At 45.9% G+C, this 26,974-nt stretch overlaps 1 protein-coding gene across 3 annotated transcripts in view; it reads right to left on the bottom strand.

The window, feature by feature from the left end:
- CHD6 (chromodomain helicase DNA binding protein 6) overlaps positions 1-26,974 on the bottom strand; it is a 208,893-nt gene that overhangs the window by 39,299 nt on the left and 142,620 nt on the right. For all 3 annotated transcript variants that reach the window (XM_059898585.1, XM_059898587.1, XM_059898586.1), the window contains exons 18-25: positions 16,069-16,233; positions 14,601-14,780; positions 13,455-13,565; positions 11,611-11,813; positions 10,328-10,527; positions 9,480-9,639; positions 4,210-4,299; positions 1,833-1,936 (exon numbers count right to left, since the gene is read on the bottom strand). In XM_059898585.1, the coding sequence (XP_059754568.1) occupies positions 1,833-1,936; positions 4,210-4,299; positions 9,480-9,639; positions 10,328-10,527; positions 11,611-11,813; positions 13,455-13,565; positions 14,601-14,780; positions 16,069-16,233 (1,213 nt within the window). The remainder of the gene's footprint in view (positions 1-1,832; positions 1,937-4,209; positions 4,300-9,479; positions 9,640-10,327; positions 10,528-11,610; positions 11,814-13,454; positions 13,566-14,600; positions 14,781-16,068; positions 16,234-26,974) is intronic.

The following is a 26,974-nucleotide window of genomic DNA, read 5'->3' as shown; positions in this document are numbered from 1 at the left end:
TGAGGTCATGTAGCATCTGTCTTTCTCTGCCTGACTTATTTTACTTGGCATAGTACTCTCTAGGTCCATCCGTGTTGTTGCATATGGTGAGATTTCATTCTTTATGCTCAAATAATGTTTCACTGTATACACACACCACATCCATTCATATGGATATCCATCCATATCCATTCATCCACTGATGGACACTCAGGCTGCTCCCATATCTTGTCTACTGTAAATAATGATGCAATGAACAAATCTTTTTGGATGAGTGTATTTGTTTTCTTCGGGTAAATATACAGAAGCGGAGTTGCTGGACTGGATGGTAATTCCGTTTTTAATTTTTTGAGGAACCTCCATGCTGTTTTCCAGAGTGGCTGCACAAATTTACAGTCCTATCGAAAGTACACAAAGGTTCCTTTTCTCCACATCCTCGTCCACACTCGTGCTTTGCTGTCCTCTGATGCCTGTGGGTCACCAACCCGGGGATGTGGGTCCCAGGCTAGACTGCACCTCCGCCTCTCCTACCCATCTTGTTGTGGCTCCTCCTTTACGTCTTCATTTGGGGAACCTCTTTTCTGCTGGTCCTCAGGTCATTCTCAGAGACAGCTACTCTGTGAGCAGGTGTAATTCCCATGTGCCCGTGGGAGGAGGTGAGCTCAGGGCGTTCCTGCTCTGCCATCTTGATTCTGACTCCCTTTCCCCAGTGGTTTGATAAAGGGCTCTCAACAGAGCCTCCCAAAGCCTGCATCTGTAACACCAGAATCTACGTTTTGAAGGGATTCTTCATTAGAATAGGTACACGCGTGGTTGTTACGTAAATATTGCAGGTTGGCCTGCAAATGTTGAAGAATTCTACTCATAGGGCGTGTGTTAGAAAGACAGTTAACCTTCCAAAGGCAGAGGAATAAGTGACAGTGAACAGCGCCAAGCACCTGTTATGCACTAAGCGCATGTGGGCACTAGGCCGCCCACCTACACTGTCTCATTTAATCTTCAAACTCTCCAGGTAGGTTGTCTTGATACTCTCCCCAGTGTACAGGTGAGGAAATAGGTCAGAGAAGTTTATGACTTGCCCAAGGCCACACATTTAGTCAGTGGCAGAGCTGGCAGTGAAAGCCAAGTACACCTAACCCTTCCCACTTTAACCCCTGCTCTCCAGTTCAAAATTCTGGGTAATTCACCTGGCAGGGAAGGTGTGTATTAGGCATATTACAGTGGATATTATGTGGGACTTTCAATATTCATTTTAACAGTTGGCTGAAAGCAAGGGCGGGTAGTTTGAACAAGGCCAGAAGTGAAGAAACAGGACATTTATTTCAGTTTTTCCAAGCTATTCAAAAACCTCTCTCAGTCCCCTTTGGTCTCTAGGTTACCACATTTAAAAAAAAAAAGATGTTTATGCCATCTACTGTTCTTGAATTTTTATACCAATAGGGCAAAAAATACATCCTAGGAATATGTAGATTAGCTAGAATGACCTTAGAATTCTGCATGCATGTGACATGCTAAAACCTAACATTTCCCCCATTTATTTACTGCTTTACTCAAGAAACCCTGGGGCCTACCACGTGACAGGCACTGGGCCAGAGGCTGGGACTGTACGAGTGAACAATCTCACGCACAATGGTGCGGTGAGGCGAGTGAGGAAGATACACACTGAACAAAGCCCTTGTGGCCACCCTTTCAAAGTGCCTCACTGATACTTACATTTGCTATATTTTCATGACTCACACATTCATCCGGCCAAATTTCTGAGAGGACAGAGGTGAGGCTCTACTTTCTAAAGAGACATGCAACAGGCCTATGGAATTTTTCAGGAAAGAGAAAATATTCACTGAAATACTCACCATGTTTGAACACGCCAATCAGAAGCGACTTGTCGGCCTCGGCATCCCACCAATCCACTGGGATCTCCACGTAGTCGATGTCAGGCAGAGGAACGTCCAGCTCCCTGTGGAAGGAAGGGCGTGGACTCAAGAGTGCCTTCAACACAGACAGAAAACAACACAAGAGCTCCCGGCCTGAACCCTCGTACTAAGCCACATCCCGAGCTGCACGCTTAGAAGCTGAAGTAACAACAAATGAGAGGACTCAGATAGCTGGGGGCCAAGATATCTTAACCAGGGCTCTGCCCCTGGTTTACACAGGGAGCTACATCAGCAGATGTACTTGGTGTTCAGGCTCCTCTCAGACTGAATGATGCAGAATCTGAGAGCACCTTGTGGAGAACGCACAGTCAGCCAGCCTGGGGTCGGGCTGTGGGCTCTACACGTGTCAGGTGGTTCGAATGTGCCTCTTCGGTTGACAACTGCGGCAAAAGCCAGCAATAGGTTGGTTATGTGAAGGCAGAACACCCCTTCTGACTTCATACATGATACATGCATTCAGGTGTCTGAATTCATACAGGATCAAATGCTGCAAAGTGCCCAAATCATCTTGATGCAACCTTTGGAGACCCCAAGCCCTATTCGAGAACAAGCTAGTCTGCACTGCTACACGTGGGGTATGAAGAGAGCCTTTCAGAGGCTAGCAGCCACAGTAGGAGGTGCTTCCTGGTGAGGGTCTGCTAACGGTCTGCTGGGTAAAACTTCTGGCCAAAGGGATGCACACAGCTCACCCCAGGGAGCAGACATGGAGGCATCAGCCCCTCTCTGAGTTTCTGTCCATGTTCTGAGAGCTCACATGGACCCTTAGCTGACTGGCTTTACTTGTCTGAGCACCGTCCTTACTCTTTTGAAGGCTCTGGGGTTTGGGGGAGAACATCCATCTGGATGGCTCTTCCCTCCCACCTCCCAGCTGCCTGGGATGGTGCCTCTGCAATGTTGAAGTTTCTTCTTCCGTCAGGTTCTTCTTGCTGTGACACGGGGCTGCCTGCCCCTTGCCAGGCCCAGCTCTCCCTGTGGGGATGGGGCTCCCTGGCCCCCACCTCTCCAGGCAGTGCTCCTATCTGGCTCCACCTCAGGGCCCACTGCTCTGCCTGCGTGGTGCCGTGGGCTAAACAACTTTTTGGGGGTGAGCTGTGATTCATTCCTCATGGCACTTTCTGCACAATAAGATCTACATGGGACCAGTGAGAGCTAAGATTCAGGAAAGCAGAGGGAAGGAGGGAAGCGGGGGAAGGGGCTGGGCAATGGACCTACTCGCTCCAAGTTCTACTAACTTCCCTGCATCTACGCATCTAAGAAAGCACATGACGGGGATGGGTAAATTCAGATACATTACTTCTGCCCAGTAACACTGGATATAAATAAGCAGGTTGAATTCTGCTGCATATACATGACTCACAAATTGAACCTTTTTACCAATACACCCAACCTCCCTATCCTTACTAGAAATGCCCATAGTAACTACCAAGTAGTAACAGTCAATGTGATGACTGGTCCTAATTACAAAATGCCTCAGGGGTAGGACTGTCATTGCCTTTCACCTCTCTCCTTCTTTAGTGCTCCTGTGACCACTAAAACCATTAGCACTGCCCAATGCAAAGTAAGAGAAAGAAGAAACCACGGCCCCAGGGAATCTCAAAGCACAGTTCAAATACCAGCACTTGCTATGTCCCCTGGGAACAAGCGGCGTTGTAGGGGCCAGAGCAAACTGCCGATCTGGGGAAGGTGAAGGAGGCCGTCTGGGGATCCCACTTATACACTGTGACTTCTGACAGTCCAATCAAGTAGTAGCTGGGGGCTCAGCAGCCTCATTCCCCCAAATCCAGGGATATTCCCACAGGATTCTACAGCTTTGGAAACACTAGCTTACAAAACTAAGGCACAACACATCAAATGGTGACAAAGTATTAGTAATACGACTAGCAAATAAAGGAGAACCACTCAAAGGTAGAAGAGGACTAAGGCCAAGAGTGGGATTCCAAGTAAAGCTTTTAGTCTACACCTGTTGGATCAAAGTCACTAATATCTATCCAACAATGATTAGTTAAGGTAGAGAAATGATTGCTTTAAAAGCAATTTTACAACACTACTGGGAGAAAAAAAACCCAACTAAGAACCTCACCAAGAGCTGTGTTTTTAAGCAGCTGTTTTCTCCTTTATTTCACTCGTAGATGATCTGGCTGAATCATCCTCATTCTACCTGCCTGCTCTACCAGGAACTGGTCCTGGGTGGGAGGGAACACGGGCCTCTTGAAACACAGGCAGGTTTGTCCATTTCCATCAACAGGCACTTTATGGCAATTCTTTAACACTGGGAGCTAAGGTTGACCTGTTTTACCTGGCCGGAGTTCCTTCAAATGCTTTATCCGCTGCTTCTCCCAGTATTTCAGCTTTTAAGTAGTACAGCATCCGGACTCGCAAAAGTACCCTATGATACATGAACACAGTAATGAAACACATTAGAACCCATAAGCTGCCTGTGAACTGCCATCCCCAAGCTGACCTGGGGGAATTCTGGGTGCTCCCAGGTTGTTAGGGCTATGAAGTTATATATGAGAAAGCACTAGAAAAAGAAAACACTAGGTATTAATGGCAGAAATTATTGTGATATCTCCATTTCACTCAAGAAAACGTATCTCATCAGTCATCTGTTAAGGTCACCCTATGGGCGTGGGAGGTGAGGGCAGCAGAAACAGCATCCCACCTGGTCCTTAAGAGCAGTGGTCCCCAACTTTTTTTTTTTTTTTAAATAAATTTATTTATTTATTTATTTATTGGCTGCACTGGGTCTTCACTGCTGCATGCGGGCTTTCTCTAGTTGTGGTGAGCAGGGGCTACTCTTTGTTGTGGTGCGTGGGCTTCTCATTGCGGTAGCTTCTCTCGTTGCAGAACACAGGCTCTAGGCGCGTGGGCTTCAGTAGCTGTGGCTCGCGGGCTCTAGAGCACAGGCTCAGTACTCGTGGCGCACAGGCTTAGCTGCTCCGCGGCATGTGGGATCTTCCTGGACCAGGGCTCGAACCCGTGTCCCCTGCATTGGCAGGCGGATTTTTAACCACTGCGCCACCAGGGAAGCCCAGTCCCCAAACAATCCCTGGCACCAGGGACCGGTTTCGTGGAAGACAATTTTTCCATGGACCCGGGGGGTGGTGTGTGGGATAGTTCAGGCGGTAATGCAAGCGATGGGGAGTGGCAGATGAAGCTTCCCTCGCTCGCCCGCCGCTCACCTCCTGCTGTGAGGCCTGGACCACTACTGGTCTGTGGCCTGGGCGTTGGGGACCCCTGCTTAAGAGGGCTCATGCTGTCCACACGGCCACAATGACCTCTCAGGCAGAGCTGCCTTCCAAGAGGCTCGTTACTAGTTTCCGAGTTTAGTGACAGGTGAGGTTATGTTGAATGGTGCTGTTTTCAAATAGTTTCACTGGCACATAGTTACATGTTACATGAATATTTTAAAGTCTTTTTCATGGCGATACTGTCAGAGAGCAATTCCGTCTTCTCTCCTGTGATTCGGTCTGGACCACACTCAGGCTTCATGGGAATGCCCCAGCATGTTTGAGATGAAGCAATTAAGTATTTGTTGGGCAACTGGTGTGTCCTGCACCGTGCTGGTACCGTGAGTATGTAACACAAGTAAACGTTAGTTTAACCTTGTTCTTGAGGAGCCCACAACAGTCCAATTGTGAAATAAGGCCAGCCACAAGAGAATCAGAGCACAGCAGACGGCCGTGGGGGGTTAGGGGCGGGTGGCTTAAGGTATGCAAAACACAGAGTGAAAGCCAAGGACAGGAACAGAGAAGCCCACCACATCTGAGGAGATGCTGCAGTGAGGGTTACAAGAGTACCTGCCACTGTGTTGACATCAGGCAAGAGTGAAGGCGAGCTACTAAAGCAGAAAGAAGCTCGTTCACTCGTACTTCTGTAGGAACTGATCTCCATGTAAGTTGTTTAAAAAGAGCGACGAGAACACAAACAGCACGTAAAGTACATACTACTTTAGAGAAGGTAAGAGGCGGCTGTGCGTTCCCACTGCTGGGCCCTGCACAGAGCATCTCTGGAGGAACCCGGTTAACGGTGGTCGCCTCTGGAGAGGGAAACCGGGGCGCTGGAGCGGGAGGAAAACTTACTTTTGACAAAAAAATATTTGTTAACACGTGTACGTATTACCTATTCAAAAGGTGTTTAAATAACGAAGGGTTGAGGCCTCTAAAAAAGCACAGTTTCTTAGATCTGGGTTGAGAGTGCCACTGTGGGCTTAAGTCGTAGGTGGCAACATAAAAGCTCAAACTTTTAGATGGGAAAGAACCCTTACTTTTCTGCCATACCATTCCTTACCTCAGCTGTCAATCAACTCAATTTCGAGATGTTTTTTCAAAGCTCAGAGAATGAGAACTCTAAGAATTTGCGATCGTCCCTGATCCTTCTGCCTAGCTGGCAGTAGCTGATGGCCTCCTTAGCGAGAACTGGAAAGAGGCTGTCTTAGGTATAGGATTCCTGCCCGCTTGGATCTACCTCAATCAGAGGAAGGCTTCCAGAAGATGTAAGATGCAGCTGTTTCTATATCTCCAAAAAGAGGCAAAGGGGTTGATATCTAGCAGTACCTACAGCACAGGAGAACAGAACTGAAAGCCAGTAGTATTCACCTATACTGCAAATGAGAAGTAAATCAACTCAGAGGACAGACAGACAACTCCTCTTAGAGAGCCACTTCCTCCCAGGCTGAGATGATAACCCCAGGTGGCATGTGACCTCACAGGGAAGGAGAGCTGGAGCTGGTCTGTGACACCCTTCACTTTAGCCAGACAAAACCTATTAATACTTTTGGGTGGCGGTATTGCCTTTTCTTTCATTTCTTTCTTTTTCTAAAAAACTATTCTCTTGGTATGAAATATACTTCCAGAAAGTGCATTTTGCATACATGTACAGCTTGATGAATTTCCGCATACTAAAAACGCACATGTGTATCCAATATCCAGATCAGGAAACAGAACATTTCCCCAGAAGGCCCCCTGGTAGTCCCTTCTGGTCACTATACCCACTCTGAACAGAGAGTCACTGCCCTGACTTCTTAGAGCTTAGATTTGAAGCAGCTGCTTTTTAACCTCTTAAAGTTCTTTGATAACATATTCACGCCCCTAAATACTATATGTATTACTAATTACGCAAATGCTTTGAGTACTCACTGTGTGCCAGCACACTTAATCTTAGTGTGCTTAGCTCACTTAATCTTCATAACAATGCTGAGGCAGGAACTATTATTCTCATTTTTAAAATAATTCACCTGCAGGTAAGTAATGGGGCCAGGACTCAAATCCAGGCAGTCCTGACCCCAGAGCCTTTCCTGACGCATGTCTGGTATTGGGGTGGCAGTAAATGTGCTAATCAACAGAGCCCACAATTCTAGAAGCTCACAGTCCAGTTATGCTAAAGAAATTCTGCCTGTTCTCTGGTGCACCTCAGGCCAGAACCAGGACCCAAGATCAAAGGGTGGAAGATTCAAGGAAGCGGCTTTTAGATTCAATATACAGAAGGACAACTAATTAGAATCATCTGGTAATTAAATGAGCGTGGCTGAGAAACGGTAAACTCCCATCACTAGGAAGGCTCGAGCAGAGGCTGGGGCCTGTCCCTGTTGGGACGCTGCCCACAGAATTCCCACGCTGCGTCGGAGGAGCTGCAAGGCCCCTGCCGGCTCTGAATCTCTTGGTCGCTGAGCCTGAACTAAAGAGGACAATACTCTCCATCAGATTCAGATTAATAAACAGCAGTCAGCTTCTTCAAACCCAGAGAAGTGCTTTACTGCATTATTCTTCGATTCTCGGGGTAAGGCTTGCACTCAGGAAAGATCTTGGGGCTGGTGGTTAGAAATGTTAAGGAATTCCTCAAAGGTCACAATTAGTTCTGCTCAACATCTGTGATCATCTGTGCGGGTGTCAAGGGAAGTTCTATGTTAATCTCTCCAGCTCAGCCTATTTTCAGTGCTCCAGACCCACCTCTGCAGCTGGGGATGGGAGAGCCAAATGCTGCTGCTGTGACTTAATAAGGCAAAACCTGAGTCCTTCGTGTTGCTCTTCAACGTTTACTGAATGTAACGATTCTGATTCTGTCATGGCTACAGGCACCGCCATTCTCCAGCCTACGAGGCTAACGGCCACAGAGTTACCTGCTTTCTGTATTCCTCATCACACATGATGGATTCTTCTTTAGTCACATCTCTCATATTTGACCCTTTCTCCCCAATTCTACAGTCAGCACCCTAATCTAGGTCATCACGATCAATACTTAGTATTATGACAGAACTCTCCTAGTTGGCCATTCAGCTCCAGGTAAACACCTACTCCATCTTGCAAATTGTTACCGGATTAATTTTTCTCCCCCAGTGTCGTTTTTTATCATGTCTCACTTGTTCAAGAAATATGGTTGCTTAGCACTTACAACAGAGTGACTCCTCGGTGAGCCTGCCATACCAGGTCTCCCATCAAGGAGCCCTCGTCCCTGCCAGCTTCCTTTCTGCTCCCTCACAGTGACTCTGATTCAGTCACAGTGAACATGCCGTCGGGTCCTGCCCCAGCCAGGCTCTGCTATCAACAGCGAGTGCCCTTTAAGTCTTGGCTTGAGATCTACTGCCCCAGAGAGCTTGTACCTTTGTGTGCGGTAGTTTTTATTACAGTACTGGGCATGAGACCTATCTTCAGATACTTGGAGGGATCAACGGACAGAGTTAGGCTTCAGCAGTAAAGGGAAAAAACCACAACCCAACAACTACAGAACCATTAGGTTGATGTTACAGGGAGGAAGAAAAGACCTAGCAAAACATCTTAATTTACAGGATAATACACTCTTTATAACCAGAGGTGTGCAAGCTGAGGCCTTCTCACTGCCCACCAGGAATGCTGAGGAGGTAAGTCTTGCCTGGCCTAGGAAGCACGGCTAGATGGTTGCCAAGGGTCCTTTTACTTCTAACAGATACACTGTACAGCGATGCAAATACCCACATGCAAACCTGTCATTGTTTTGTGGCTGGGTGCCCTAACTCCCCCAAACTAAACTTCATAAGAACAGTTTCATTTTCTATCACTTTCTCCTTTATTTGCGCCTGCCCCACCCCAGCTGTTAGCCTCGGGATATAAAGAATACTATCTCAAATGAATGTCCATCAAACACCGGGAGGCCATGAATGTCAAAGCAAATCTGAAGAGGAAGCAACCTGGCAAGGGGGTGTGGCTGAGAGCGGTGGCCACCAAGGCCGGTCTTCTGCTCTCCCTGATGTGCCCTCAGGGGTGGAGGGAGGGAAAGGAAAAGAAGAGCAAGCAGCGAAATCACCAGTGTCCTCCGTGGATTTTGAGAGTCAGGTCAGAAGATGCTGTACGAACTGCACTGGTAAGAGAGGCCGGGTTCCAGGGGAGAAGAGAGATGATTAAAGAAAGGAAGTAGAGAGGCTTCAATGCGACTGAACCCTGACCCAGCTTCAAGCACACAGCCTATCCGCCTTTCCAGACCTTGCACGGTGGTACAGGGGCATCAAGTGGCCTCCCACAGCCCCGTGGGGGTCCCAGGAAGCCGCGCTGTCAGAGCGGAGCTGCCACCCAGGGGTGAGGGGGGCACACTCACTTGTTGCAGTGCTGTTTGAGGTGCTTTTTGTAGCCATCATCGTGCAAGACCACCTCGGGGTTGCAGGTGGCCAGCCAGTCTGCATTCTTTAACTCTGGGAGCAGCAGCTGGTTCTTCGTTTTCTTCCCCTTCCTCCCTCTGGGGACTGGAGCGGACAGCCCTGAGACAGTAGGTACGAACATGAGCTGAGACGGCTTAAACGTGGCTGTCGGAACAGAGCTGGGCTAGGGTGGCAAAGAGGCAGCCGGGCTATGCACGGTGGCCCTGGACGACGGGCCCCACTCCTCTGTCCCCCAGGCAGGGATGGCGAGGAGACACCCGGTCCCCCCCAGGACCATTCAGTCAGGCAGCAAGAATCTACCGAGTGTCCTGTAGGATCACTGCAGGACAAGAAAGGTGTAGCAGAACCTGTGCCCGTGGGGACCTCACAACCTAGCCGGGGAAAAGGAATGCGTGATCTGAGACGGGAAGGTGAGCTGTGTCTCAGCACAGGGAAGGAGCAGCACAACGAAACGCACAGACAGAGGTGGAACTGAGGCAGAGCACGCCGTGTGAGTCCCCATATCAGAGAAGGAACCCCTGTGACACCCAGGTCAGTGGGCAGGACTGGCATGTGGGGAACTTCAAGAGGGCCCAACTGCACTTAAACAAAATATCACAGCTAACACTGGATGATTCTGAGGGAGAATGGAAATGGAAAACATCAGCATCCTTTCCCACAGGTAGCATTCTGGAAATACGCCTGAGAAAGAGATGTCCCCAAAGGACAGCAACATGGGCCAACATGGGAAGAGAGAAGGAACTACAGGGGTTTGCGCTTCTCGGCTACGGCCCGTGCCACCCCTCACCTGAGTGGTTCTGGAGGGTCTGGGCCTGCCCATCTTTGGTAGGCGTGATCAGTTCCCAAATGAAACTCTTGATCTTCTCGTCCCCCTTGTAGTGCTTGACACAGTACACCAGCAGGGCCCGGCAAATCATCTCCATGTCCTTCTCGTTCAGATGCCACTTGAATCGCCCATGAGTCAGAATGTCCTTCCACCGGCCCCAGCTGAGAGTGGAAATACAGAAGGGTGTTAGAGGGTGGAAGGGCCACGCATGCCTTCGACACGGCAGGACAAACAGGAGCCGAATGCTTACTCGACCCCTGGGCTTACTGATCACCCTGAGGGCTCTGTCCTGAAAGACCTTCGAGGATCGCATACTGTAGCACACCAAATGTCACTGAGGTGACCTGGACACTGGACACAGAGAGCTTCATATGGCCACTAGAATGTTAAGAAGGGAGGGACGAAAATATCTGGAGGGAGGGACGAAAATATCTGGAGCGAGGAATAAATCTGGAATTAAAACAGAGTCCAGGACTTCCCTGGTGGCACAGTGGTTAAGAATCCACCTGCCAATGCAGGGGACGTGGGTTCAATCCCTGGTCCAGGAAGATCCCACGTGCTGCGGAGCAACTGAACCCGTGCGCCACAACTAATGAGCCTGCACTCTAGAGCCCGCGAGCCACAACTACTGAGCCCACGCGCCTAGAGCCTGTGCTCCGTAACAAGAGAAGTCACCACAATGAGAAGCCCGTGCACCACAACGAAGAGTAGCCCCTGCTCGCCGCCAACTAGAGAAAGCCCGCGCGCAGCAACGAAGACCCAACACAGCCAAAAAACAAATAAAAATAAATAAATCTACAAAAAAAATTATTAAAAAAAACCAACTGACTCCAGCTGCAGTATTTGAAAGCAATGGTGAGCTCCCAGAAGCTAAACCCTCTACTTCTACCAGAGCCAGAGCCCTGCATGAATCATGCCTTAACTCTAACATCTGCTACGCTGATTCCTTATACGTCCTTGGGGGAAAAAGGCAGGAAATCAGTACCAGGCAGTAAATTAGTACCAGAGATCTGCCGTGACAAGCATATGAGAAAATCACAGCCCGTCTACAACATGGCGGCAGAGTGCAGTGGCTGAGGGGGGCCGCGGGCAGAAGGCACACAGCTCTCTCTCCTGCCAGCAGACCCCCCCATCAGCCCAGACCCCAGAGGAGAGTGGAGAGACACACTGGACAAATCTCAGGGACTGAACAAAAGAGGGGAAAGCAGCAACAACAAGAACCAGCAGGTGAGGCCAATACCCACCCAAATATGAGCAGGTTCTTCTCCACCCGGAAGCACTCGGCGCGGAGGTAGCGCCTGGTTTTGTCGCTGAGGCGCCTGGACCTTGTGGGCCTCTCATCGGTGTCGCTGTCCAACTCTGAAAACTCCATGAGCTCATCCTCCTCAAAAGAGTTGTAGTGTTTGGTCTGCTTCCTCACGCGCGGGCGGTCGATCACTAAGCTTTCCTGCAAACACAGAGGACTGCTGGGGAGAAAGCCCCTCTTCACTCTCCCTGTGTCCCAATGCAGATCCTGCTGCTGTTCCTCGGGACACGTTTGGGAAAGAACCACCCCCATCTCGTCCTCCAGCAGGAAAGGCTCTTCCCAGCACACCTGCCGTGTCCACGACAAGCAGAGGGGACACTCTGGGACTCGCTGAAGTTGGTGTGTCCCTCCGCCCCCAGTGCTGGCCGCCCCCATCTGCTGGTTTTGCGGTTCTACAGGGGCCTGGGCAGGCAAGGGCCCCCAGTGCCAGAGTGGCCTCCTGTTCTTGCCAAGAAGGATGGGAGTGGTGCACCCCAGCTGTTATGCCCGGCATGCGGAGGCCGCCTGTGCTCTGGAGACAGGAGGAGTTGGAGAATTCCATCTGCTCAGCAACTTTTGGAAGACGAACACAAGTTACTGCCACTTCATTTTGCCTTCCACTGGTGCCACTAACCTTTTGTCTTTCATGGAAAAGATAACCTCTAGCTCGGGAAACTCACCCATTCTGGCAGCTCCCTTGGCCACGACCATCACTTCTCTGGTCTCCATCATTTCATGCTTCTCGCCCCTCCCCCCATGCCTCTTCCCAAAGCTCAGCTAAGCTCCTGCATACTGTCTCAGGGCAAGAGCTTTTTCTTCCCCCTCTTGCCCACTGTCCTGCACACAGAGTAACTCCCTGACTGTGACACTGTTAAACACTAGAAATAGGTTATTAAGGGGACTGCAGAATCCTCCTACTAGGAGAAAAGAGGTTGGATTAAGCAACCTCTGGCGATCCTACGGAAGAATAGTTAAGGCTGGACGCTGGTTACTGAATCAGCTAGATGTACGCAGGGACAGTCTCCCGGGGCTGTGAGTCCATGAGAGCTCAACACTCACCCAAGAAGACAGGAGAAGACAGGCAGAAAGTGATGTGTGCTCATCCCCGAGGGAGGTAACTGGGTCAGAGATGGAGTGAGGGGAAACTAACACGTATGGGCTGCCTCACATGGGCTGGGCGGCCACCTTCACAATGTTATCTCTAACTCTGCAAAGTGGGCCTCACCATCTCCTTTGTTCACATGTCTTTTTTCACTCTCTCACTGAGGTCAGTTCCCTTGCCCAAAGACATACAGCTAGTCAGTGGCAGAGCCAGTATTCAAACTGGTTTTATTCCAAGGCCATTCTTTTTCTCATGTTCAGAAATAGGAAAATTCAAGATACTGAAAAGAATGGAGGTGAACCCAACAAACTTTTCTTCATCATGCTTTTCTCCTCTAATGTTCGTCCGAGGTAAAGTTCCTTGCATAGGAAGTGTTGAAATAGAGGAAAATAGTCACATGCCAAGGATAGGATTTTGGCTTGGGTCAGAGGGGCTGATCTTGACCTGTTTGGCCAGTTCCAGTTCTAATTGTTTTTATCGAATTTCCTGGACACCCAGCAGACTGTATGCCCCATTAGGTCACTTTAAAGATAACATTTCTCAAGCTCTATGTGCCAGGCATGTTTTAAGTGGGTTACATACAGCATCTTATTTAAGAACTAAAGCTTAGGAGTAAATAATGATTTGAGCTGGTAGGAATTTACGGTCCCATAAGACACCAGTGAAATGTTCAATGAAATAAAATATTCTCAGTGCTGTACCTTCTCACTCTTTGCTTCAGTGTCCAGTTCAGCTATTTTAGCCCATTTCTGCCAAAAGTTTGGGTCATCTAAGGAAATATCCGTTCTATTTCCTGAAGCCACAAAGCTAGCCTGTGAAGAAGAAAGAGCCAATAAGCTGTACTTGAACACAAACAGTAAAACACCTGTGTGATCTCAAATGCACCAGAGACTCAAGAATATTCTCCATCCGCATTCAAAATCAAAACCCCTAACAGAGCTGCCAAAATGAAAGTGAAAATCTTGAAGCTATTGTTTTAAAATTTTATTTTAAAGGTGGGGTGAGGATATTACAATTTCAACCTACAGGATCATTTTTTATAACTTAAACTGGGAAGCAGGAGGACAACCCCTGGGAGACGATGGCAACGTATGTCCAGTTGCCCGTGAAAGGGCTGATTCTTAAAACTTCCCTGGATATAGTTTTTCTTTCAGTTCACCAATCCCCAAGTTTCCACTCTGGGAAAGGCCCTGGCTGGGCCGTATGAGGTGTACAGAGATGAGCTATGCCTCTAACGCACAAAATGTCCCTGAAAAAGCCCTTCCCCCATAAGCCACCAAACAGGTGATTTAATCACACAGGTCATGAAGCTCACAGAACCTGTGGCGAGAGAACCTGAGAGTGATCTGATAAGTGGTCTGGTTAGTTGAATTCTAAATCCAGCGACCTGACGGGCAGAGGAAAAAGGCACCAAGACTACAAGCTGGGAATCTTGAATAAAATCTCTTGTCTCATGAAAAGAACAAAATACGTGTTCACTGGAATTTCAACTCCCTGACACTGATCAAGGAGTGCTCTCCAAGGGACTCGGGATGACCATTCGAGGGTTTTGGAGCAGTCTCCGTGAATAGTGAAGAAGGCAAACTGCAAACCCAAGTGTCTATCCTGCCCACGGAAGATCAGTTCCAAGGATTCAGAGTGGTGATTTCTTTTCTAGCTTGTGACTCATTATTCAAAGCCTCTCTAAGAACCTGCATCTTCAGGGTGGCACACACAACAGATGTGTAGCCAGACAATTTCAACGGTTTGCATTTAGACAAACAGCAGCCTGGCTAACGAGGGTCAAAGAATAAAGGCTTTTCTTTCCACTGCCACCCCACGTGGACTCTGCGGAGAAGGCCTTATACCTTGGCAAAAGTGGATCCTTTCCCTTCAGACTGGATGGTGATGGTGTGGGTTCTCCTCTGCAGAATCTGGTCTATGTCTTCTTCACAGAACTTGGAGCCTTCGTCTTCCTCATCCATTAAGGCACCATAAGCACCTTTCCGGAGCAAGTCCTCTACCTCCATTTTTGAAAGCTGCTGTACCTGGACAGGTCACCAAAGGCTACTCACAAAGTGGGAAATGCATGGGAGAAAAACAGCCTCAAATCTGACCTTCATGATTCAGTACCCAGGTCCTCCACTAATTGCACATGTCAGAAGAATAAAGACACAAGATTTAGAAAATGAAAACCCAGATAAAGACACTCAAGAGAATGATGGGGAGGGCAGGCAGACAATCCTCCAGGGAGCTCTGGAATAAAACCCAGCACACGACCCAGTGGCCCGAACATTCCTCAGGATGCTGGTTATTATCAAGTGTCGCAAACCATTAAAACTATGCACCACTGAAGAGAATATATTTAATGTTTATTTTATGTTTTAGTTTGAGTCTGTATCTTTAAAAACCTCCAGATGTACCAAATGAGCTAAAGAATAATGAGTTATTCATTATTAAATAAATACAACAGTATTGGAAATGATGTCATTTCTTAACTAAAGAAAGGATCCCATGCCAAGTGTGATCTTCTCAACTGCTTGCTGAAAACAGGAAATGGGAGTTCAAAACACCCTTTCCTGGTTCTAATTAAGAATCTGGTTCTCTATATCAATCACAGAAGGGAATTCCATGACTCCCACCACTGGTAACTTGAAGTATTAAACTTAGCAACACATGCATAGCTAAGAGGATGTAGAACATCTGGACTAAAGACAACTCAGAAGGGCCAGAGATTAAGGAGATATTCTGCTTTGTTTGCCTAGACTTTAATACAATTCAAGAATCTTAGCAGCAATTTTTATCCCCTCTAGAGGGGGAAAAGAAGATTGTATTAACTGCCATATTTCAAGCTGATCATTCATTCATTCATTTTTTCACTGATCATCATGCACGGAACGTCTTTAACATGCCAAGTACTGTTTGGGGTGCTGGGTAAGATAAAATAGCTCACCTTCAGGGAGCTCAAAGTCTGTAGTATGAGATAAAAAGCATGGTGATAATTTAGAGTTAAGTGTTAAGATCTACTGATTTCCAACGGGCAATGTGTAAAACTCTATTTACTGAAATGTTACTGCATGTTGGGCAATCCTACCACCCAACTGCTCCTACGGATTCCTTTACTCATCTATAAAATGCAGAGACCTGAACCTGAACTACCCTCTATTGCAGGGAATTACCCTCTATTGCAGGGAATTACCCATTAAAGATGTGCGGCCTGACTCAATTTAGTGAAAGGGAAGCTTAAGACAGCTGTAGGAATGAAGAATTCACAGAGGCCCTGGGCTGCATGATAAATTCTTCTCTAGGCTCGAAAGCAGGTACCGGCATACTCACTCCATTCGTGCTGCCCTTTCGGTTGATGTCCTGAAGGACAGCCTTGTCCAGACCCAGCTTCAGGCTGGCCTTGTCAAACATTTCCCGCTCGTAGGAGTTCCGTGTAATGAGGCGATACACCTTCACGGCTTTACTCTGGCCTATCCGGTGACATCGGGCCTGAGCCTGGGAAGGAAGGAGGGTCACACACATCGTGTCACCAGACAGAACGGTAGCAGCCCAAGGAACGGGGAAATGCTTACATTCCATGTGGGGTGAGTGGCTGGCTCTCACAGTTACGAGTCATGGGACTGATTCTGGAATAGAATTCACCCAAATGCCAGCTACGCCTTCAAGAGCACTCATTTCATTGCCCGCTATTTACCGAGTGACTGCTGTATGCTGGGACAAAGTGATGAGAAGGAGGTGACTTCCTACCCTCCCTAGCTTGTGGTCTGAGTGCAGGCACTCATTCCCAGGATGCTGTCTCGCTCTCTGGGGAAATGTCTCCCCCAGAGCAAGCAGCACCACTTCTTAAGTTTTCTCATTTTACTACAGAAATTTTCATAGACAAAAGAAAAGTATAAGGACCTCTTATGGTCACTCTTGCTTCATCTCTGCTATGCCTCTACCCTCCAAGATTACTATGAAGCAAACCCTTGGCATCATATCGATTCATCCTCACATATTCCAATATGTATTTCTAAACATAAGGACTCTTGTAAAACGTATTACCATCGCTATACTTCAAAAAATTAATACTAAGTACTAACTATCTAGTGTTCCAATTTCCCTGCTTATCTCATATATATTTCTTTAAGTTTGATTGTTTGGATCAGGATCCAAATAAAGCCCATGCATTGTAATTGGTTGATATATCTCTGCCTTTGATCTTTCCTTTTTTCCAAATGCCATTTATTTGTTGAAGAGACCAGGTATCTGTCCTACAGTTTCTCACAGTCTATATTTTGCCGCCTGCACTTTGGCTGTGTCACTGAAGAGATTCCTCTGTTCCCTTTATTTCCTCTAACCTGGAGTTATACCTTGAGACTTGATCAGGTTAAGATTTTACCTTTGGCAAGTGTAATCCATAGTTGGTGTATAAATTTCCATCAAAAGGTACATGATGTCTGGTTGTCTTTCTTTTGAATTGATGATCACTGCCTAGATCCATGATTTCATTAGTGGTTACAATTCCCCTCATCAATTTTTTGGTTACCCTGATGTACAGTTCATATAGGAGAGACAAGCTAAATGTCTGATTCTTTCTCTTTATTTAATCAGTTTCCAAATGAACGCCCTCCAAAAGTGACTAATGAAGATTTTTATAATTAGTTTCTTAAGGAATATAATGCAAGTATGCATTTAAATAATATTTGTGCTATTTTTTACTGCATTGTTGCTTTATTTTTTTTTAATAAATTTTATTTGTTTGTTTATTTATTTATTTATGGCTGCGTTGGGTCTTCGTTGCTGTGCGCAGGCTTTCTCTAGTTGTGGCGAGCGGGGAGTACTCTTGGTTGCGGTGTGCAGGCTTCTCATTGCGGTGGCTTCTCTTTGTTGCAGAGCACAGGCTCTAGGCACACAGCCTTCAGTACTTGTGGCACGCAGGCTCAGTAGTTGTGGCTCTCGGGCTCTAGAGCACAGGCTCAGTAGCTGTGGCGCACGGGTTTAGTTGCTCCGCGGCATGTGGTATCTTCCCGGACCAGGGCTCAAACCTGTGTCCCCTGCATTGGCAGGCGGATTCTTAACCACTGCGCCACCAGGGAAGTCCCTGTTTCTTAATGCTGTTCAAATATGGCCTATGGAAAACTCCTCAAGTTGGCTCCTGAGTTCTTTTGACATGATTCAGTCAAATATGGAAAGGAGGAAAACTATGAAAAATTCTGGTATTATATTTGGAGGTATCAGTATGAAGTCACAGTTAGGAGTGTGTGTCTGTGTGTGTGTGTGTGTGTGTGTGTGTGAATATACACATAGGTAAAGAAAAAGATATGGATATGTCTGTATTTATGTTTGTATGTTATATCAAAGACCAGCAGTCTCTAACAGCTCCCCTGCTTTTTGGTATGACAACATGTTCCATGCTCCCATTGTATATTTCCTGCCCAGACCTGGATTCAGCCATTTTTTCAAGGAGTCCAAGAGCTTCTTTCAGTGGGAAGTGGCAGTAGAGACAACAGTCTGGACGCTCTAGGGATGCTCCCTGCCACTAGGTTGGTCATTGTTCCTGGGCCTACTCAGTGGGTAAAAGTAGAAGCGTTTGTGTGTGTGTAGTGTATACGATCATGGGCACACAAAAGACAAATTACATCATGAAATCATACTGATATTTTAATTCAAATTTGAGACTACGGGATTTTAACTTCATTAACTATACATCTGTATCGCTTTTTAACCATGTAGAAAAGCTCAGTTCTTAACCATGCCAATATCATTACTCATCTGATTTATCCCGCAAATACATAAAATATCAGAAAAACAGTATCATTATGATCACCACCGAAACATAATTACTGAAAACAATGTAAGGTTTACTGCCCTCCCACCCTGGGATATATCCCACCAAGAATGTACAAACTCCAGTGTTTTAAATACACACTTGCAGATAGGTTTCTTTTTCACAGTGGCAGGATCAGCAATTCTAGCACACTTTCTGTGTAATCTAGGATTGAGCAAATGTGTAAATATACTGAGGGTAACAGGAGCCAGGGTTTTCACTGCTGAAAAAGGAAGTTACAAATATGGAAAGAAGAAAAACTAGAACAACTCTGTGGCATTAGAATGGATTTGGAGGTATCAGTATTAACTCATGGTTAGATGTGCACATATGTGTATAAAACCACACACAGACATGAATGTGTGTGCATTTGTTTATGTAGACACATGCATGTATATACACACATATACATATGAATGCATGTTATGTATATATGTATATTTATTCCCTGTGTGTGTATGTATGTAGTCTAGCTGTGTCCACTGAGAGGGCCTAGAAGCAATGGCATCCCAGTAGCAAAGAACATAACGAACCCTCAGATCTTGGTTTCTAAACTCCATTCTCCATAAGAGAGAACAAGGCATGTTAGAGAAATGATTAATTCCAGGGCCAGGGTAGTCAAAGTATAGGATGAGCCTGAAACATATCACTGTGCCGGAATGTAAGGAAGTACTCAAAGAATGATGGAGACGCATCAAAATAACACCTGAAACCTAAGAGGCTTCCGCTGGTTAGGTCCAGGACTACCTGAACATCAAAATAAATATTGTATGGAATATAACCCACTGAGTAAAAGAAGAACCCGTGAGTACACACTGACATAAATAAACTAATGGGAGAAAAGGGAAAACTCTTCCTCAGAGTAGAAAGTAACTAAAAAATGTAGAATGACTGTTAGAAAATCACCACTTTGCAACCATAACAGTGATGACTGATCCAGGCAAAAATAATCAAAGGAAACTAAAACCAGTGGGTGGAACTCTGATGAGGAACAGGAGGATATTTACATAGTCTCAAAGTGTCTCTCCAAAGCTACTTATTAATTTCAAAGGGAAAAATAGCAACTTCATAGTAGAGAAATCCGGCAGATGCTACTAACTAAGCTCAAAGTACTTACTATCAACAAATGGACATCATGTTCCTCTTGACGTGACACACTGAGAAGGACATATCACTTCGAGGTATCACTAAACCTGAACTCAATCCTGAGGAAATACAGACACAAAATAAGCGCCTATCTATAAAACATCTAGCCTGTACCCTTCAAAGACGTCAAGGTCGTGAAAGGAAAAGAAAGATCAAGGCACTGACCCATTAAAGGAGACATGAGAACTAAACGAAGTGGGTGATCCTAGTTTGGATCCTGGGGGAATAACAACTGTAAAGAATGTTGAAAGAAATGATAAAATTTGAATATGGACTATGGATTAGAGATACTATTCTTATTTCTTTTTTCTGAGAACTGAACCCTGATTATATAAGAGAACGTCCTTGCACTTAGGAAATACACACTAAAGCACTCAGGGGACAAGTTACTCTCAGATGGTTCAGACAAAAAGTGGTGTGTGTGTGTGTGCACACACATGTGTGTAGGTCTCTGTATGTACTCAGAGAGACAGGAGAGAGTTAGGGCAGAAGTGATAAAGTAAATGAGGCAAAATGTTAGCAGTTGGTGAATCTGGATAAAGGGTATATTGGAGTTGCAAACTGAAATTATATCACAATGAAGATACTGAAAAATGAAATACAAACATTTGAGCATAACTCTTGGGGTTATGCTGTCCACATCATACACAGCTAGGTTCAACTGTTTCATTTCGCTTTTGAATTTTAGGGATTGATTTTTCCCACATTAATTTAACCACAATGAAGGGGGTGGGAAAGAAAAAAACTAAACCAAGTAACTTTGGAAATTGGTATTTTGATTATATACTTTAAGACTAACGACCTAAAAAACACTTTAGTCCAACACTATGCACAGGTAAATTTATTTTTCATAGAATATGGGTTAGTAATTCTGAAACTACTTTATGCGTATACTAAGATTGAATAAATGAGTAAATGTACTGTGTTATGACAATGAGACCAGGCTTCTCACAGCCAGAGAAAGGAGTTACGAATTCGGAAGAGTGCAGAAGGCTAGAAGGAATCCTGTGATGTCGGACTGGAATCAGAAATCTCACTACAGATGGATAGACAGGGAATAAATACAGAGGTGTGGTACCAGTGCTTGTGTCAGTATGCACATCTATATTTCCTAGTTCTGTCTGCTCAGAGTCTAGAACCAGTAACACTCCAGTGGCAATGGGCACACCTAGTAGCCAGACCTTGGTTTCTAAATGCCATTCTCAACTAAAAGGAACCAGGGAGCCTTGGAGGAATAGTCGGTTCCATGGATACGGCAGGAAAAATATAACATGAACCTGAGTGTCTTGTGGTGCCAGAAAACAAGAAGTGCTCACAAACTGACAGGAGCATGTCTAAAGGACAGAGGAGCCAACCTGAAGGGCCTCCTAATGACCAAATCTGAACAGCAAAATAAACAATGCGAGTAGTGGATTATAACCTATAACATAAAATAGGTATCCAGGAATCCATACCAGTACAAATACATAAATAAATGGGGGACAAAGGACAGCTGTTCTTTACAGTAGGATTCCAATTCCTACTGTAGAAGGAATGACTGAAATAGAAAATTACCATTTGCCAAACACCATCGTAATAATTACTGAAGGCAAGAACCACTGATGAATGCTAAAATTAATAGGCAAAAGTATAAGAAACAGGATATTTACAGCATCTCAAAATATCTCCTCCCAACATACTGACTACGTTTCAAGGTAAAAATAGTAACTTTACAGTGGAGAGACCTGGCAGACACCACCTCAACCAAGTAATCAAGGTTAACATCACAAGTAATAAGACATATCGACATCACGTACCCCCTGAGAAGGCTATAACATCACTTCTATGAAATTCTTGCCAAAAATACATAACCTCAAATCTGATCATGAGAGAAACATCAGGCAAACACAAAGTGAGAAACAATTCTACAAAACGGCTAGTCAGTATCCTTCCAAAGTGTCAAGGTCACGAAAGCTAAGGAGACAGGAGATGCCACAGATTGGAGGCGGCTAAGGAGCTGTAACTTCTAAAGGAGATGTGAAATCCTGAATTGGATCCCAGACCAGAATAAGAACACTGGTAGAAAAATGAAGGAATCTGAACAGGGTCTGTAGATCAGAGCACTGTACTGATGTTAATTTCCTGGTTTCGATAATTACACTATGGTTATACAGAATGCTAACATTAAGGGAAGCGGGGCAAAGGATCCTAGAACTCTGCACTATTTTGCACCTTTTCAAAAGTTTAAAATGATTTCAGAATAAAAAGTTTTTAAAAGATTTTGTTTTATAACGCTATAAAATACTTAAGATGGTTCCAAAGTCAAATATACAAAAAGGCATATTCAGAAAAACTAGCTTCTATTCGTCACTTCCCTGTTCCCTCACCGCCTCCCCCCAAGAGGTAACCATTTAAAATGAAGGTTTTTGTTTATCTTTCCATGGCAGGGAAGACATGACAGACAGACAGACAGACAGACAGCCTTTTTAGATAAATGCTAGCATACTATACCTACTTTTTCCACCTTATTTTTTTCCACCCAACAATATATTCAGGACATGACTCCACAGTGGTATGCAGAGATATTCCTCATTCTTTTATCAAAGCTGAACACACTGTTTTAGGCAACAAGTCTCCTACTGACGGACAACTAAGTTCTTTTGTTTTTGGCTATTACAACTAGTTGCCACACCTTCTTTTACTATCTTTAGTGACTGTAAATCTTCATTATTAGGAGAAAATCTGATGGATAGCTCTGGTAAATAAAGGAAGTGATCAAGGTAAATAATATAGTTTGTGGAAACTATAAGTCAGTAATAATATGTGGTCATTAAGTACTGACACTGATTTTCTTTTTTTTTTGGCTTACCTGGTGTTGAGGGCAAATTACAAGAGGGAGCTTAAGAAATATTCTGAGCAAAGGTCTAATAGAGGAGAGCTACAGACATCACTAATTTATTACCTTCTTGGAATCCATATCCCCATTTGTCCTCAATACCAGAACTCGGACTCTTATACAAGGGCAGCGATGTATTCAACTGAAACCATTTCTAGCCTCCCAGGGCTGGCGAGGTAATACAGTTCTGGACAATGAGATGTAACAGCAGTCTTTCAGGGATATCTGGAAAAGTTCTGCTCTCTTGAAAAAAGTGTCACACCTTCCTTCCTTATTTTTCCTACCTGAGGTTTGAAGTATCCATCTTGGAACCAAGAGCATGTGAACCACACTCACTGAGGATGGTGGAGCAGAGAGACAGAAGGGACCTGGGACTCTCATGTCACCAGGAAGCCACCTCACTAGTCCTGGGATACACAGGACTGGAAAACAAACCTCTGCTGGGGCTGGGGGTGGGCAGGGGGCACTGTCACGAGCAGCTAGATGGTACCAGGAGATAAACACATGCTCTACCAAGATGACTTACCTGAAGGATAACAGGATGAGTCCTGCCACATTTAAGAGACTTGTCATTTTACAGTCAAATCTCATATATTCCTTATTTTCCTTTTCAGAACTCACATACACAAAAATGTGGTAAAGAGAAACATTGAGAACTAAGTCAACAACTGAGGTGAAGCGCAAACAAAACACACCAGCAAAGGTATAAACACAGAACCTTTGGAGCTAGACCACCAGTAGGAGGCAGTGGTGCTACCCCTTCCTCCCACGGCCCTCCATCCCAGGGGAAATTACAGAGCTCCAATGCTCTCCTGCATGATTTATAGGCATCTAGCTTGTTCTGTACTTTTTAACACATTTGAGGTGAACAAAAGCCTACGAGAAACAAGTAGTCAGGTTCAGAAAAATTTTAAACAGATACAGATCCCAATGACTGTGATGGGTAGAAAGGCGGAGTCTCCAAACAGTGACAGATTTCCAACTGACTCCAGCCCTCAATTCACTGTTGTCAGGTCCAAGTCCAGAACCTTACACCACGTCCTTACAGTCACGTGAAAATTAAATAGCTGGTACAAAGAACCACGCATAATGTTGATTCCTCTCTTGACCCTTATATTACTCTTTCAAATTATTAGTCCTATTACATTTTAAAGGTACATTTTCTTTAATACTTTGAAATACTATTTGTACCTCAATGAAAATCTACATCATCAGAGAGGTTAAAAAAATTACCTAGAGTCCCACAAGAACCCAGCCACGGCCAGCATGCTGGGACACTTCCTCAGTTCATCTTCTACACGTGAGTATTTTATTTCAAGTCCAGCAATTTCACATTTCTCCTGGTACGCTGTATCCGTACTTTCTCCTGGAAAGTCTGTATCCGCAGGGCACCTACTCATCAGAAGAGGAATCAGGGGCTCTCAGTGCAGTATGGATCAACGGGCACTGAGAAGCTGCCCTCCCTCAACTATCTCCTTTGCAGGCCTACTTTGGAATCTGAAATTTCCAGCTCCAGATTTATTCTTTGGGGAAAGGTATCAACCCCTCTGACAATGTAAACATCTCTGGGAAAGAACACCGATATCTGCTCATTGCACTGTATTTCCACTGTGTGCTTCAAAAGCCCTGAGCACTTTTCTTTCCCCAGGGCCTGGCCTGGTGTGTAGGGCTCAATTAATGTGTCATAAGTCAGTCAAGACCTGGCTGAGAATAGGAAGGAAGGAGAGGCAAGTTAACAGCATGGGAAAAGGGAGCTTTTGGGCAGCAGAAAAAAGGAGCAGGGAGTGAGAAAGAGAGGACACTGAAAAGAGAGGCAGGAGAGTACTTAAAAGAAACTTGACTCACTTTATTTGGGACTGATGCTGTACTGTGAGCACCTGTCCCACCTGCCTCAGGTGTGCCACCGACGCTCACCCCACTCTAAGTCGTCACACTTCTTGTTCCCTCTGTCTGGAACATTCTTCCTACTGATTTTATAACTGAAGATCCCCGCCCCCATCATTTAGGTCTCTGCTCAGATGTCACCTTTTTGAAGAAGTCTTCCTACACCACCCTCTACATCAGGGCGTCCAATCCCCATTATTCTTAACCTGTTTCGTTTCTTCGTAATAAGTATCGCTATCTGGGACTATCTTACTTATTTGTCCTTGTTTTTTGCCTGCCTGCTCCACTAAAATGAAAGCTCCACGAGAGCACACACCATGGGTCTCGGTCACTGCTGTGTCTCCAACACTTTAAACAGTGCCCAGCACATTCCAGTGTTCAACAAACATAACAAACATTCACTGAACGCCCGGACCATGTAAAGGAGCACTCACAAAGTCTTACTTTCTCCTAGCAAAGAAAAGTAAACTCAATAGAGTTTAGTTGTCCAAGTGCAGGCATACATTCTACCAAGCAAGAGGTGGTGCCAGCAATATGATGGCAGCAGAGGAAGTGGCAAAGGGAACCAGCACCTCTCCTTTCTTGGAGCAGAGTGTCAGGCCCCCAGCTCCTCAGGCTGGATTCCCTCCTCCCTTCCAGAATCCTCGGCATAGGCAGGAGCTGCGTTACCCTGTGGCTGTGCTCTTGACTAGGACACCTGCGCCCAGGCTTCCTGAATTCTCCCTTCGGGGACAACCTTATCCACAGGAAGGACGGGACCTGGGCAGCGCTATATCCACAGGAAGGACGGGACCTGGGCAGCGCTACCACTGTCACCTTGTGGCCTCTGCAAGGGTGGCACGGTACCTTGCTTTTCCCACAGGCCCACTCAGCCCTCAGAGCTGGCAGCAGTGAGAAGAGGTAAAGAGAAGAAGTAAAGAAACCAGTTTTTCACTGCTCTTTTCCCTTCTCAGGCTACGGTAAGCACCCTTTGCCATTTTTTGAACTCAGGGGTCACAGGTACTATAGAAAACCTACACAAAACCTGCTGCAGCTGACGTACCAGGACTGAATCACAGCTGTCCCTCCTGGGTGAAGGCACAGTTTGATTTTTCACACACACTGATGCTAACACAGACATGTTCAAGGTTTGAGAGAGGATGTGGCATTTACTTGATGCTCTAGATAGCATCTAGAGCATCTCCCTAATAAAGGGATCTCCCTAATAAAGGGACCTAAAAGTTGGTTTACTGGAACCTACTGCCCTGGAACCTAAGGAACCTGTGCCTTCACTTGTCTGGAAAGGGGAAGAGAAGGATTTGGGAAGGGCTGATGGAGTGGATACTAGAGCAGGAGCCCTAGTTCTCTGTCCTCGTATTTCCAGGAGGGAATGTCGACTCCCAGGTAGGAACACAACAGTCTCTTTCGCCTCCTTCCTCTCTACTCCAAAGGAGTGACTGATCTCATCAGTGAAACGGGAGATCCAGTCTGAGCTCCTATAGACTCATCATCCCCCCATCCCCTGAGGAGGGCAGAGTCCCCCCTCTGTCACTGCAGGCTTACCAGGACAGCCTCTGCTCTGCAGGCGGCGGCCAGCAGTTCTCAGTGGGCAAGGTTAACTGTGGGATGAGGGTGCGCAAGTGCAGGAGTCCTCGGAAGTCTAAGTCTGGCTACAGGTCAAGCTGTACCATCTAATCCACCATCACAATTTATTAAAGCTGATGCTTTGATCCTTTGCACTCCTGGGTCTATTTCTTAACTGGTTCTTTTGGAGGCAAGGGAGAGAAATACAATTTACTGGACTCCTCAGACTCTAACGAGACCAAAGGAAACAGGATGACATCCAATGTCATCTGATTTATGAAGACCTAGGTTTTAAAAACATATATATTTCTCTAGCAAGTCCTAAGCCTCTAATTCTATCCCCAAAGCACAGAAAACCCCAGCAAAAAGATCAGAAGGCTGAATGAATGAACTTTTATTAATAACGAAAAAGCACCAGAAAAGGTAACTCTGCTCTCTGACTTCCAGCTGAGTTTTCAGACAGTGCAGCTCTGTTCCACAGCCATGGAAGCTGGCTTGTCTGCAGGCCTGCCTCAGGGACTGGGCTGAGCCCAGCCTCCCCCTAAGCAGGTTGGCTTCCCTGTCAAGGCTCGGAGGGGGTCTGCCGAGGGGTCGAGAAGCAGTGTCCTGGCACTGTCACTGCTTCCCCACATTGTCCCGACTCCGGAAAAGCACGGACTGCACCACATCTGTCCAGGCTGTTTGAGACCAGAGTGAACACTTACATGTTCTACCATCTGAACTTGACCTCCGGAGCTATGCTAAAACTCCACTAGGGTAGAGGGTAAGACCATGCTCATAATGGGACTCTCTTTTCGTGGCCCTGATGTTTATATCAGGTAGCATGTGCTTCAATCCACTCACAGATGAATGTTCTATGCCAAGCCCATCTTCCAAAGGAAATACGATCATCTTGTATCAGAGTAGGAATTGTTGTTCTTCAATAACCATGAAGAACTAAAGATGACTGAAAGCTTTCA

Source organism: Balaenoptera ricei, chromosome 15 (genome assembly GCF_028023285.1).
Source record: "Balaenoptera ricei isolate mBalRic1 chromosome 15, mBalRic1.hap2, whole genome shotgun sequence".
Taxonomy (NCBI): Eukaryota; Metazoa; Chordata; class Mammalia; order Artiodactyla; family Balaenopteridae; genus Balaenoptera; species Balaenoptera ricei.
Note: the sequence above shows the minus strand (reverse complement) of the source record. Positions and strands in the feature narration are given on the sequence as shown.